The sequence below is a fragment of the Lonchura striata genome, chromosome 3 (genome assembly GCF_046129695.1).
Source record: "Lonchura striata isolate bLonStr1 chromosome 3, bLonStr1.mat, whole genome shotgun sequence".
NCBI classification, from domain to species: domain Eukaryota; kingdom Metazoa; phylum Chordata; class Aves; order Passeriformes; family Estrildidae; genus Lonchura; species Lonchura striata.
In genome coordinates this window covers 7,729,783-7,742,121 of record NC_134605.1, presented here as the reverse complement: position 1 = coordinate 7,742,121, position 12,339 = coordinate 7,729,783, and the positions used below count along the sequence as shown (strand labels likewise).

At 40.3% G+C, this 12,339-nt stretch overlaps 1 protein-coding gene across 1 annotated transcript in view; it reads left to right on the top strand.

Moving 5' to 3' along the window:
• Positions 1–12,339, top strand: part of DISP1 (dispatched RND transporter family member 1) — an 85,111-nt gene that overhangs the window by 43,973 nt on the left and 28,799 nt on the right. Inside the window, exon 2 of the mRNA XM_021552416.1 lies at positions 9,587–10,123. Within this exon, the coding sequence (XP_021408091.1) occupies positions 9,618–10,123 (506 nt within the window). The 5' untranslated portion in view covers positions 9,587–9,617. The remainder of the gene's footprint in view (positions 1–9,586; positions 10,124–12,339) is intronic.

The window sequence follows — 12,339 nt, the reverse complement described above, 5'->3', positions numbered from 1 at the left end:
CTTCCACAGATCAAATCTGACATTCCTGGTCTGCCTTGAATCACTCTTAAGTTTTTCCATCCTTTTTCACCGGACCTGCATTCCATATGCTGGAGGGCACAGTTGTATTTTTTAATTACTTGCAAACACAGAAGTCAGCATTTGTCTGCTATTGCTGGAGATGAATGGTGGGATAAATAGCAACATTTGAAGTGATGCACAAGGGGATGTTAGAAAGGGTGGATAATGGAAATGTCCAAACCAGGAATACGCTGGGGGGACTCAGGGCAACCAAGGTTTTGCAAGGCCTAAGTGTAGCATGGGGAAAAGGTTTCTCAGCACTTAGAGTTTGGTTTCCAGATACTATAAGGGCAATAATCTACTATAAGGCTGTAATTCAAATATATGATATGCTATTTAAATCCCATTTGGACAAATACTTTTATTAAGCATATCTCTGAACATGCATTATACATTTGTTTTACTGTCACCCTTGGAACAAAGTATCTGCATTAAATTTATGTGCTAAGAAACTTAACACTATTTTCTGCAGTACATATAATCTAAGAGTTTTTTAATAGACTGTAATCCTTCAGATACTTATGGTGCTTTTCCTCCTAGATATAAAAGCAGTGAGCAAATATTATGTGTCTCTTGTCATTTCTTTGAAGTGGTTAGCAAATACAAGGGACACAGTATCTGCAGTGAACTGATACCCATTACACATTTCAGAAATACTTTTATTAGTAGATATGTTTTTCAAAAATGCATGGAGTTGTGTGACTTTGGAAGAGTAACTTTGAGGTTATTCTGCTGCTTCTAGGTTATATTATGTGTTTCAGATATTCAGCAAGTGAATACTGTATTGTCATCCTACTTTCATTTTAAATTATGGTTGAGTCACCTGCTTTATAGTAGTGCTTTTTTGATGAATAAATAGAGTTGAGCAAAATACAGTTCTTACATAAAATCTGTCCTAGAGCATTAACACCGAATGGTTCTAACTTGGATGGAAAGCAAGTTTTCTATTAGAGAATCCATTCATATTAGAAAAATGAAGTTCCAGATAGGATGCTGATGGTGTGGGGGAGGTGGAGATGGCAGCTGATGCCAGTGAAGTTTCCCAGTTGAAGCTCAGTGAGAAAGTCAAGGAAAACAGGATTAACAAAAAAAAAAAAAGTTCCCTCTTAGAAGTGGGGAACCAGCAGAGTTTCTCACCACCTGTTAAGGACCAGATCCAGTTAGCAGGAAGAGCTGCCTTCTGTAAAACCTTGTATCACAATTGGAATGCATAATTCTAAGGTCACACTAAGGGAAATTGAGTTTCAGTGTTTCCTTTGGTTAAATCTTTTGCTTTACAAAGAGTAAAGGTGTTTATAGATGAGCAATTACTTTTGCTTCAACCTGTTCAACTTGACCCTGAAATCAGAGTTTCTGTATTTCTATAGAAAGTAAGGAGAGCACTTCTAAAAGCCAGTCAGACACCTGTAAATCACCATCTACTTTGGATTTACAGGGACTGATTGACAAGATCTGCCCCAGGAAGATGCCAATTCTGCGATACCCAGAGCTGAGGAAAAAACAGAAGTCAGCTCCCAAAACACAAAGCTTGTGAGCATATGGGCTTTTGTAGTTAGTTTGAACATGGTATTCTGGTATACCACAGAATATGGTTTATAGCACTTCCTCTGGTAGGATTTTAAGCTCCTCACCTCTGCTAAGTGATTGAGTACCATGTTCCCCACATTAATACCTAGAATTGAGGGTTTGACTATCTCCAGACTTTAATAATATCTATTTTTTCATTCTGAGTTGTGAACCAGGAAATTTTCAGGTTTTTGCATTAATAGTCTGTAATAATTGCATCTGTATTTATAAAGTCTTTTAAAAAACTTATGTGAGATGTAGAAATGAACTGCCAGGCCCTCAAGTACTTCTGTGTAGAATAAGCTTTTTTAGGTACAAATATTGTAAAATCTGGTGGGGTAAAGGCCCTTAAATCCCAGTCGGTATTTTGTCGCTGGCAACCTGCTGGAGATTTGTATCCACACACCAATATTTGTCCTGACAGCCAGAGGATGAAGTAAGAGCTTGTTGGGGGGACGAACCCTTGCCAGGAGCTAATGAGGGCTGAAGTGAGTTTGAAAAGCACTCGGAACGAGCCGCGGAGCTGTTTCCAGTCTCCCTCGGCTCTCTCCCTGTGCGGGGCAGCGCCACTCGCGCCTCCACGTGGAGAGGCTGGCGCGGAGCCCGCGCGTCCGGGCAGCGGCAGCGCTCGGCTCGGCCCCGAACCCCAACCCCGGCCCGGGGCTCCGCGGCGGGGAGGAGCGGCGAGCGGCCCGGGGCTCCGCGGCGGGGCAGGGGCGGCGAGCGGCCCGGGGCTCCGCGGCGGGGAGGAGCGGGGAGGAGCCGGCGGGCGCTGCCGGAGCCCGGACCTGCCGCGGGGAGGGGCGGCCGCGGCTCCCGGCGCTCTCCGCTCGGGGCCGGCGCTGGGGCGAGCGGAGCCGGGCGGTAGCTGGATCGAGAGCGGGCTGCCGCCTCCTTCCTGCACGTCTGCCCCGATCTGCGGCTGGTGAGTGGCGAGAACTGCGTCCCGTTGGGTCGCTTCGGACCCGGCCGTGCCTTCAGAGATTTATCTCTGCGTTTATTTACACTGCAAAGCTACTTGGTAATGCAAGTGGGCTCCTGGGATTGTGAGAGACTTTTCAGCTGGGTAGAAATGCCGGAGAGTTTAGCACAGGACCCCGGCAGCGCTGAAGAGCCCGGTGAGAAAGCAAACCCTCCCCCTCTCCCCGACTGGAGATGCGGCTTCTGGGCAGATGCGCTGTGATAAAAGTGCTGTACGAGGTTTTATCATTTGACCTTCAGAGCACGGCTCAGCGACTGGGAGACTTTAAACTCACTCACGCTTGGGAAATGAAGCGGGGGGAAAAAACCCAACAACTCTCATGTTTAGCTTTCAAAGAAAATTATTGCTGGACTGATAATGTAAAAGTGCTTTGCTGTGTTTTCTGTAGCCAAGTGCAAAGAATGCTCTGTGTTTATCAAATAGGTGTGACTGCCAGTGTGTACCTGCCTGATGTGCCCTGATGGTACCACTGAGTCTTTGCCTTCTTTAATGTACTGTAGACAGTGATTATTTTCTTCCAATTAAAATCGGAAGAAAAATGTTAGAAAAATTCTTGTTACTATGTTACTGTGTTCAAATATAGCCTTTAAATTTGGACAGGAAAAAAAAATATTCTAAACAGATGGTGGAGAGATTTCTTAAGCTCTTACATAACATTTATATAGCCAGGATGATGGTAGGTATAGCTGGGGCCGTACCTTCAATGTTGCTTTTGTGTCCCTTTACAGCTGTTATAATTTCAATTTTAGTCCCACAGCATGATGAAGTAAAAACCTGCATAACTTTCAATGCAAGTAACTCTTCTTACAGCCAGAAAGAGACATATTTTTGGTTTCTTCCTGTTCTGTGTAAGCAGGATTAAAGCTGTTTCGGATCAGAATATTTGCAATTACAAAAACTTTCAAGTCTTTCACATGATAATAGAAAGTCATTAAGTTGTGTAAATAAGATTTAGTGTGATGACAGCGTGGCAGTTGTAAGCAATGTTTGGGGTTTTTTTTAACAGCTTTCTGGGCTGTTAAACTATGTTGAAATGTACACCTGCTTTCCAGAACTATGCACTTTTTTTCTTGAAGTAGTGTGGTTCCAATAATTTCTGCTTGTAGCTGTATCTCATTCCAAAACTCAGAGTATTTGAAGCTTTTTGGACTTTAATACATTTTCTTCCATTTTCCCTACATAGATATGCTTTTTTTTTTTTTCCAGTTAAAATTTTAGAATCACACAAAACTTCTTGAAGAGAATTCAGAGCTCATTGTTGTTGCTTCTATCTATAGTCTAATTATATCTATTGTAAATTTTGACTTCGAAAATACTTCATAGTTAAAGCACTGCCATCAATTTCTGCAGTCAAAGACCTGCAAATGATTTCTGGAAATGGTCTGCTGTTGTTTTGCTCTCAGGAGAAGTAACTTTAGCTTAAAAGCAAAGCAAAATCTGTTTCTGAGGGTCTGAAGAGCCCTGGTTTTTCCATCCTTCGCAGTCTTTCCCAGCTCACTCAGCCCATAGCTGTCGCTGTCACCGTTCCTGTGCCAGCTCAGCAGCTGGTTGCCAGTGTGCCCATCTGTCCATGAGCTGTGGTGCTGGCATGGTGACATCTGGAAACTCCCTGTCACAGGCGTTGTGGTTCCCGACAGCCTGCGACACAGGAAATGAACTCATGGAGTCTCAGGCTCAGGACAGGACAGCTTCTAAGCCTCGCAGGCTGTGGAGGGGGCTGGCAGGGACAGCTGGCTCTCAGAACACTTGGAGGAGGGGAAATTTCCCCTTTACAAACCTCTTCTGCTTCATAATTGTCTGCTAACTACTGCCTCATGAAACAAGGCCTTAGATTGCTGAAACTCTGCTTTTTAATAGGATGACAGTAGTTGAGAATATGGGACTGTGTAGAAAACACACTGACCATAGTGGCATTTCTCAAAAATAGGAGCTGCGTTGTACCAATTCTCAAAGTGAAATGGCTGCATTAATAAATATATCAGGTAAGCTTGCTCATTGATGAAATGAGAATTTGAGACTTCCTGAAGCTGAAATGCTTATATTTAATATACTTGAAATACCTGGGGGGAAAAAAAAGGAGAGCACAGGGATAGCTTGTTCTGGGAAGTGCCTGCATTTTGTACAGAGAAAGCTTTTCAGGGAAGAGGTAGGCGTTAACAGCTGAAATGGAAGAGCAAGAATCGAGGTATTGAGAGAAACCAAGCACCGCATATGATAGCATTGGAGTAAGAGCTGGAGAATTTAAAAAATGTCTAGCTGGGAGCCAAAATGGAGATCAACAACCATAAAACATTAAAAAGCAGTTTGACTTGCTAAAGACCATTGCAGTGATAGATAAGTAGACATCTCCCATGAAGCCCAGTATCAAAACACCAGGCACCACCTGTTACTTCTCTGAGCACTGAGAAAAAGCAAAGATAGAAAGAATTCTGGTAATGTGAAGGAGGAGCAAACCCTCCTTTATAGTGGCTGTGCACTGGCTGGCACAGCAGACGAAGGCTGGAGAGGATTTAACTGAGTTTACAGACTGTAAGACTATTGGCCACATCGTGGAAAACTTAAGCAAGGCCATTTTGGTGCTTCATATGGAAGGAGCCTTACCAGGTAGTACTGGGATTGTTAAATGTTGCTTATTTTAGAAGTACACTGCTTCTAGAGCCCAGCTGTTTCAGATGAATTTTAACATGAAAAAATGTTTTTATTACTTTGCACATCGTGTTTATCTCAGAACTATGATGCTTTGTAGCTGACAGGTCTGCAAAGTCCATAAAGCCTAGGCTGGTTCATCTGGCTGAGTGGTGCAATGCTGACTACAGCCAAAAAGCTTTTGATAACTTTGAAATGAAATTTGAATTTTGTCATACTTTAAATGAAAAATCTATAGTCTTACAACAGTTTAGTTTTTGTTTTCTGCAAGTTGCAGATTTGGGGTATTTTTTTTCTTATATGGTTAAAACAACTCTCAATACTTGGCTGTTCTCTGTTGTCTTCTAAAAATCTATAAATTATCTGTACTAATATATTAGGTTATATTAAATTTCCACTACATCATTCCCTCTTGGATTTGCACTTGTATCATTCCCAATTGCAGGCATTCTGAGTCCAGATGGGATATGTTGAACCAATATTTTTTTAAGTCTGGTTGGGGGTTTTTGGTTGTATTTTTTCTTTGTAAGAAACTTAAATCAAGGAGAAAATTCAGTTACAGCCAAAGGAACAGGTGAACTTAATCCAAGTTTTAAAAGAACATGCTAGTTGGGGAGCACCAATCCCACGTAGTTTGTGTGGTACAGCATTACTTTATTTCCTGAAGGGCTTGCAGTGCTTGTCTGCTGGATGAGCTGTGTTCACTGTTAGCTCCACAAATAATAGATGGATTACTCCATAAAACTGTTATGAAGGAACGTCGCTGCATGGTACATTCCAGATATGATGCTCTTCCAAGAGTTGTTTTGAACTGCATGGCTCAAGTCCTTTCTGAGCAGTTACTGCTATTAAGAGTGCAGTAATTAAAGACAATTCTGGTTTTCTTGCCTTAGCAGTCCAGCTGGCATAATTTCTGAAGAGATGATCTTGTTTAAAATACCTTGTGTCCAGCTAGAGACGTGGGATGTAGTAAACATGTAGATTAACACTTTTTCTAATTGTGTTTAATCTTCTATTAAGTAGGGCTGTCTGCATTAGAACCTGTATTTTCTTACACCTCATTATTCAGACTACCTGTCCACTGCTTCAAGGCTTTCAGGTGTAAATTTTTAGAAGCCTAAAACCCCCACTCTAATGGAGAATGCCAGGTCCTAAGGCAGTCTGAGGAGTGCAGCAAAAATAAACTTCAACATAGTAAGAATTCAGAATTCTCAAAGACTAAATTTTCAAAGATTCCTATTTTTAGATTTTTTTTCATGGTCAGCATGTTCTTAAATTTCCCATCCCATGTAATATTAAAAACCTTACTATGCTTTTACTTGTCACATCTTAATTGGCTTATTTATTAATCCTCTTAAGAAAAAACATTCAGTTGGTTATTTCATTGGGCCATTGTTACATCTCTCTAAGTTCCCAGTCACTGCAGTTATGGCAGAGGAGAAAAAATGCAGCATGGAGTTAAGAATAAAATGTAAAAATATTTTTTGGTGTGACAGCCTGCAGGTGAAGTTTTGCTGTCAATGGGTTTACAGCCACTTCTGTAGAGAGGGACACAAATTAAGTACTGTAGTAGGGAATTTTTAATCCCCTCAGAAATGAATGAAACAAAACTCAGATGATATTAACCTGGTCAAATTCAGTGACTCAAAATAGAAAAGTTACCAAACCAAATGAAAATGTACAGCCCAGCTCACATTGTAGAGAATTGGTTTGAGTCCCAGTTCTTCATAGCTGTGACTGAATAAAATATTTAATCAGATGGCTACCTTAGCATGCAAAGTAGTGTTGCTTTAATGTGTCATTGAAAGAACTTCAAGGCAAGCAGGTGCTTCCACTGCCTCTCTAAGACTCCATAAAAATGAACAGAACTCAAGGGTTCCTCAAGGCTTAGAAAAAAAGAATGAATTGGCTCTACCTGTTCAAATTTTAATGTTTGAAAGGGTTCATGAATTGCTTGTTACACGAGAACAAAGGCAGAATTATATGTTATGGTACGGATGATCTTTTATTCAAATTTAGTAGTTCTAAAACATTTCTAAACAAAAGGTACACAGGTAGCTATTACATCTGTGGAAAATAAAGCATTTATCTTTGATAATATCATATTTAATGGAGGCTGCTGAGCTGTCTGGACAAAAGTTACAATTTCCGTGTGAGTGTTCTCAAGGGGCACAGATACACTGAGGGGGCCAAGCCTGTGTGTCTGTGCTGGGGTTGCCCAGCTGCTTCAGGCACGAGATTTGGTATCTGGGTTTGGCACAGAGATGTGTGGTTTCCTTCATGAAGTGGATGAAAACAGCTACTAAAAATTAATGTTGCAAGTGTCCTGCGTTTAAAGCAAAAGGATGTGTGTCTGTCTTCCTGAAATAGCAGATGTTTGCAGTCTCCCTGTCCCTTCTGTTCAGTTATTACAGTAAACAGTAACTTTGATCAGTGTACAGCAGTTTCAAGTGGAATAATATAGATGGATCCAACTTATAAACTAATGGAACAGCACCACTGTGCAACATCTCTCTTATGTGAGTGAATGTAAAAATAGGCTGCCAGAAATTCCAAAAATGCTGCCAGACACCTGGAGAGGAGCTTTCTCTGCCTCAATGTCCAGCTCTCACTGTGTCCACTGAGGTTCGGCATTGCTTGCAGTGCGAGAGAAAACCAGACTGCTGAAACACAGTGGAATTTCACATAACTAATATATCTCTTCAGACCAAACTGAAGTTTAGCCAGCCCCTTGAATTTGCTGTCTGTGCTCAGCAGAAAGTCCTCCTTGGGCTTGACCTTCCTGGGCCAGGGGAAGGGGTACCCAGCAGGAATGTGTGGAATTGAAGGCTGGAAAAATTTGCTTGTCAAGCAGCATATTCTCCTGTTCTGAGTGGGTATCTAAATGAAAGTGATTTCCCAGGGCATCTGGCTCTGCACATGATCTAGAACAAATAGCAGAGGATTAATTTTCGTTTCAGAAGTGGAGGATTTAGCTCTGTCTCAGGGAGATGCTACGCAGGGGGCTGCCAGGGGGAGCATTCCAGTCGGCAAAGCACTTTGCTCAGAATTAGCATTCAGGCAATTAAATAGCTCAGCTGGCTGGGCAGGCTTAGCTCTCCAAGCACTCAGCAAAGGTATCAGGGAAGAAAATGAGTTAGAAACTTCCTTGCTTATCTGCCTTAATCTATGTATGTTGTGTCTCTCTGCAAAGTTCAGTGGCTGTAACGCAAGCCTTGCAATTTGGACTCGCAATGCTGTTAATTCAATTCGGTATTAAAAAGTCAAAGTGGTTGTAATTAACTGATTCTGGTTTTTTAGCAAGTGTTGATTTATTAAGTAGCACATAATTAGTGTTTTTCATGCTCTTTTTCCTCCTCCCTCCCCCAGGCTCATGTAAATTGGGTAGCAAACTCTTACTGAGTGTGGTGTTTGACCTTTCATGTTATTTATCAAAATAATGATCTCCAATTTACCTTTTTATCTTATTAAAACAAAGTTATAGTTAAGATGGACAGAACTGCTGTAAGCACTTTACACAAGTTTTGATCTTAAGCTGTAGTCACTTCTACAATGTGAATACATATTGTCTGAAAAAACTTAGGAGAAAATCTTTTAATAGCCTTTATTTACTACATAGTATATTATGCACTGCCTTTAGAGTATATGTTGCTGAGAAGCAAGAGCTTCTCAATCAGCAGTAATTAAATCCTGGGATTATTTTTTTTGTCAATTTGGGAAAAACTTGTGGTTGTATTCTATCTTTTTAGTATTTATAACAGTTCATTTTGAGCTTCTGCTAAAGACCTAGTCTACTATTCAGAAAATTTGATACGTCTGCTGAAATGGCTTGATTTATTCAAATATGTTTTTTATAAACATGAATATGCATTGTTTTTAATAGAAATTGGAAAAGAGGTTACTGAAACAAGCACAATATTGGTTATTAAATCTCTATTGTGTGGGCTCATCTCCTGTAGGTTTTCAAAGCACACAGGTAAATTGCAGTGCAAGGTGTGGATGGTGACAATTTATACCGAAATCTGTTTTTATAAATAGTGTGTATAGCTTAGTTTTGTGCACAATGATGTTGTTCTGTGCATGTCAGCCATTACTTGTTAGCTGTGACACTGACAAATCTCTATTAATTTGACTTAGAACTTGGTGTAATTGCTGAAAATTGACACAACTTCACTCTTAAGTACTTTAAAACATTCCTGGCAGTGTGCGTGGCTCCTTTCCTTGTTTGCCTGTGTTGCAAAGGGTGAAGCTCAGAACAGAGTTTTACTCATGTTAATCTAAAGTTATTTTTGAGCTGCAGCTCTCTAAACTATGTTTTATTTGTTTCTTCAGGAACATCACGTGTTCACTGAGAACTTGGAGCATGGCTATGAGCAACACCAGTGACTCTGTGGTCCTGAGCAATGGCAGCATCTTGTCAAATGCTGCTGGCCCAGGGGTTGTTGCAGCGAATGATGGCGACATCACAGTCCAACAGCTCCCATCCAAGGAAACTCCAAGAACAAAACCAAGTCCAAATGGCTGCCTACAACTAAATGGTACAATCAAACCATCCTTTCTGCCTTTAGACAACCAAAGAACTCAGCAGATGTTGTCGCAGTGCTGCCACCCTTGTCCATACCATCATTCTTTAAGTAGCCATAATAGCAAGCAAGAATGTCATTCAGTGGTTGGCAGCTCAGCACCATCTCCTATGACCTCGTGCTGCATGCAGCCACACACTGAGTACTCAGCCCCTATTTGCCAAAAACACACCCCTGTCTATCAGCCTGCCTGCTGTCTTCAGCCCTCCCCATCCTTCTGCCTTCACCATCAGTGGCCTGACCATTTCCAGCATCAGCCTGTGCAGCAACACATAGCCAGGATAAGGTAAGCAGGTTGCATTATTTCTTAGTTCTCAGGGTGGATAATCTTTCCCAGAACTATTTTGTTTTCTTACAAAAGCAGAAGACCTGAAAGGAAGATGAACCAAATTTCTTTCCTAGTGATTTTACAGATGAATTTTCGATGCATTACCAAGTTATTATTTCCAGAAGAAACAAAGTCAGGAGATTTGTTTTGCTGGGCTCGATGAATATTCCTGGAGTGAATTAGTTCTTTCTTGGGAGGAAAAAAACACTGTTGTTTTTTTTCTTTCTTCTTGGGGATTTTTTGGAAGCTCATTAATTCTTTTAGAAGACACAGGGTACACCTCTATTGTGTAAAACAAACCAGTACAGAGATAGCTAAGAATACACTGAAAGATCTGGTATGTCTGCATAGTCCAATCAAAACACATATTTCCTTAAAAAGATGCATTGAAAAATACTTTCAACAATTCTATTCTCAAATGTACAGGGTGTTTTTTCTTTGTCAGGTCAGCTGGTTCAGTGGGTTGCCCTCATGTCTTTTCAGTGTAGGTTATCTGTTAAACTTCAAAACTGTGCAGCAAATTCCCATTAAAGGAAGACACTTTGGAGCTTTTAAGCAAGGTTATTTTTTTTCTGAGTTGCATTTGGGCTAAAAGGGATGGATTTTCATGGGAGCATTAAAAACTATCCTTCTTCCTGTTCTCCAACATCTGCACACTTATTCAAGAACTTGGAGCTATAAGTGTTTCTCAGTTACAATGATTTTGTCTTGATGAAATATATGAGCTAATTTTAAACGCCTAAAAATATCAGACTGGGAAAAACATGTAATGTGGAAAAACTCAAAAGTGAATAAAGCTTTTTTTCTCCTAAGGTAAAAGCAAATGAAAATAGGGATGATAATACAGAGTGCAAATCAGCTTTCTCCTGCCAGTTATTCCACTTAAAAATGGAAAAAAAACTTAGTTGTCAGATCTGCTTACAATCAGAGATGTTTTTTTCCACCCCATACTTGTTTAAATGTCAAGCAAAGATGTTGTATAATTTTGTATGCAAAGGTATGCAGGAAGTTGAACTATTGTAGGATCAGTTGTACTTTTCAAACTGTCAGAATGGTTGCACTGATTTCATTGTTTTTGTCCCTGTGCAGTGGGGTTGTTAAACTTCATCTGTATTCCATAGTCATGAGGAATGGGACAAATGCCGTCCATAGTCTGGGTTTCTGGTTGTAGTCTAGAAATAAAATTCTTCTGGATATGGTAAAATAATGTTTTCTGTCATGCTTCACAGATACAAAAACTATTTGAACTGTTCTGCTTGGGCTCTTGAGCCATAATGCTGGTTTTTCATGTTCATTGCCATACCATACACTTCTGCAAAAATGTGCAGAAATTATGAATAATGATTTATGATAAATGGTTTCTCTTACTGCTAGCAGTCAAAACAAAGATGCAGTCCAATCTTTGAAGCACCTATACTTATTTAACCAGCTCTATCTGTTAGCATACCCTGCATATCCCTATCACATGATGGCTGGATTGCTTCCATGCCTTTTCACTCTGTAAACTGCCCATGGCTGCATTAATGAACAGTGTATACTGATCTGACTATCATGTAGCATGGAACCAAAGACTTCTTTTCTCTCTTCATACTCAACAAGATGTGTCTAAATACCATAGTCTGTCATTGCATTGTGAAGTTGTCACCCAGAGAGGCCACTGTCAATGTAGACATGTTGGGAGATGGTAAAAACTGGGAGCAACTGGATGCAGCCTTGCAGACGGATGGATGTGCAGTGTGGAAGAAGCAAACTGCCTCATTTGTAGCTCCAAGGCAATGCTAAAAAGGAGAGGTGATAAATTTGTATATATTTTTTATGTGCTCGGGTCACTTCCTGTAAGCAGAAGAGTAACACTTAGGTGTGTGATATTTCAATGTGATCATTGTTCAACGCTCTTAATTTTATTGCAGTTTGAGCTTATAATCTACACAGCAGCTTCTTCTCCAGGTATTTTTATTACAAGGTTCATTGTAAATCATCTAGCTTTATGAAATGTGCATGTTTTAACAGGGTTATTTAAAATGCAGGTTCTCATACCATACATTAGATAAATTCAGTATGTAGTTAAACTAGGTTTAATTTAGCTTCTTTCTATTTTTAAAAAATGAATTCAAATATTGTTATAATTTTAAGGAGGGAGAAAAGTTGTGATTAGATAGAGGAGGGTGAGCACT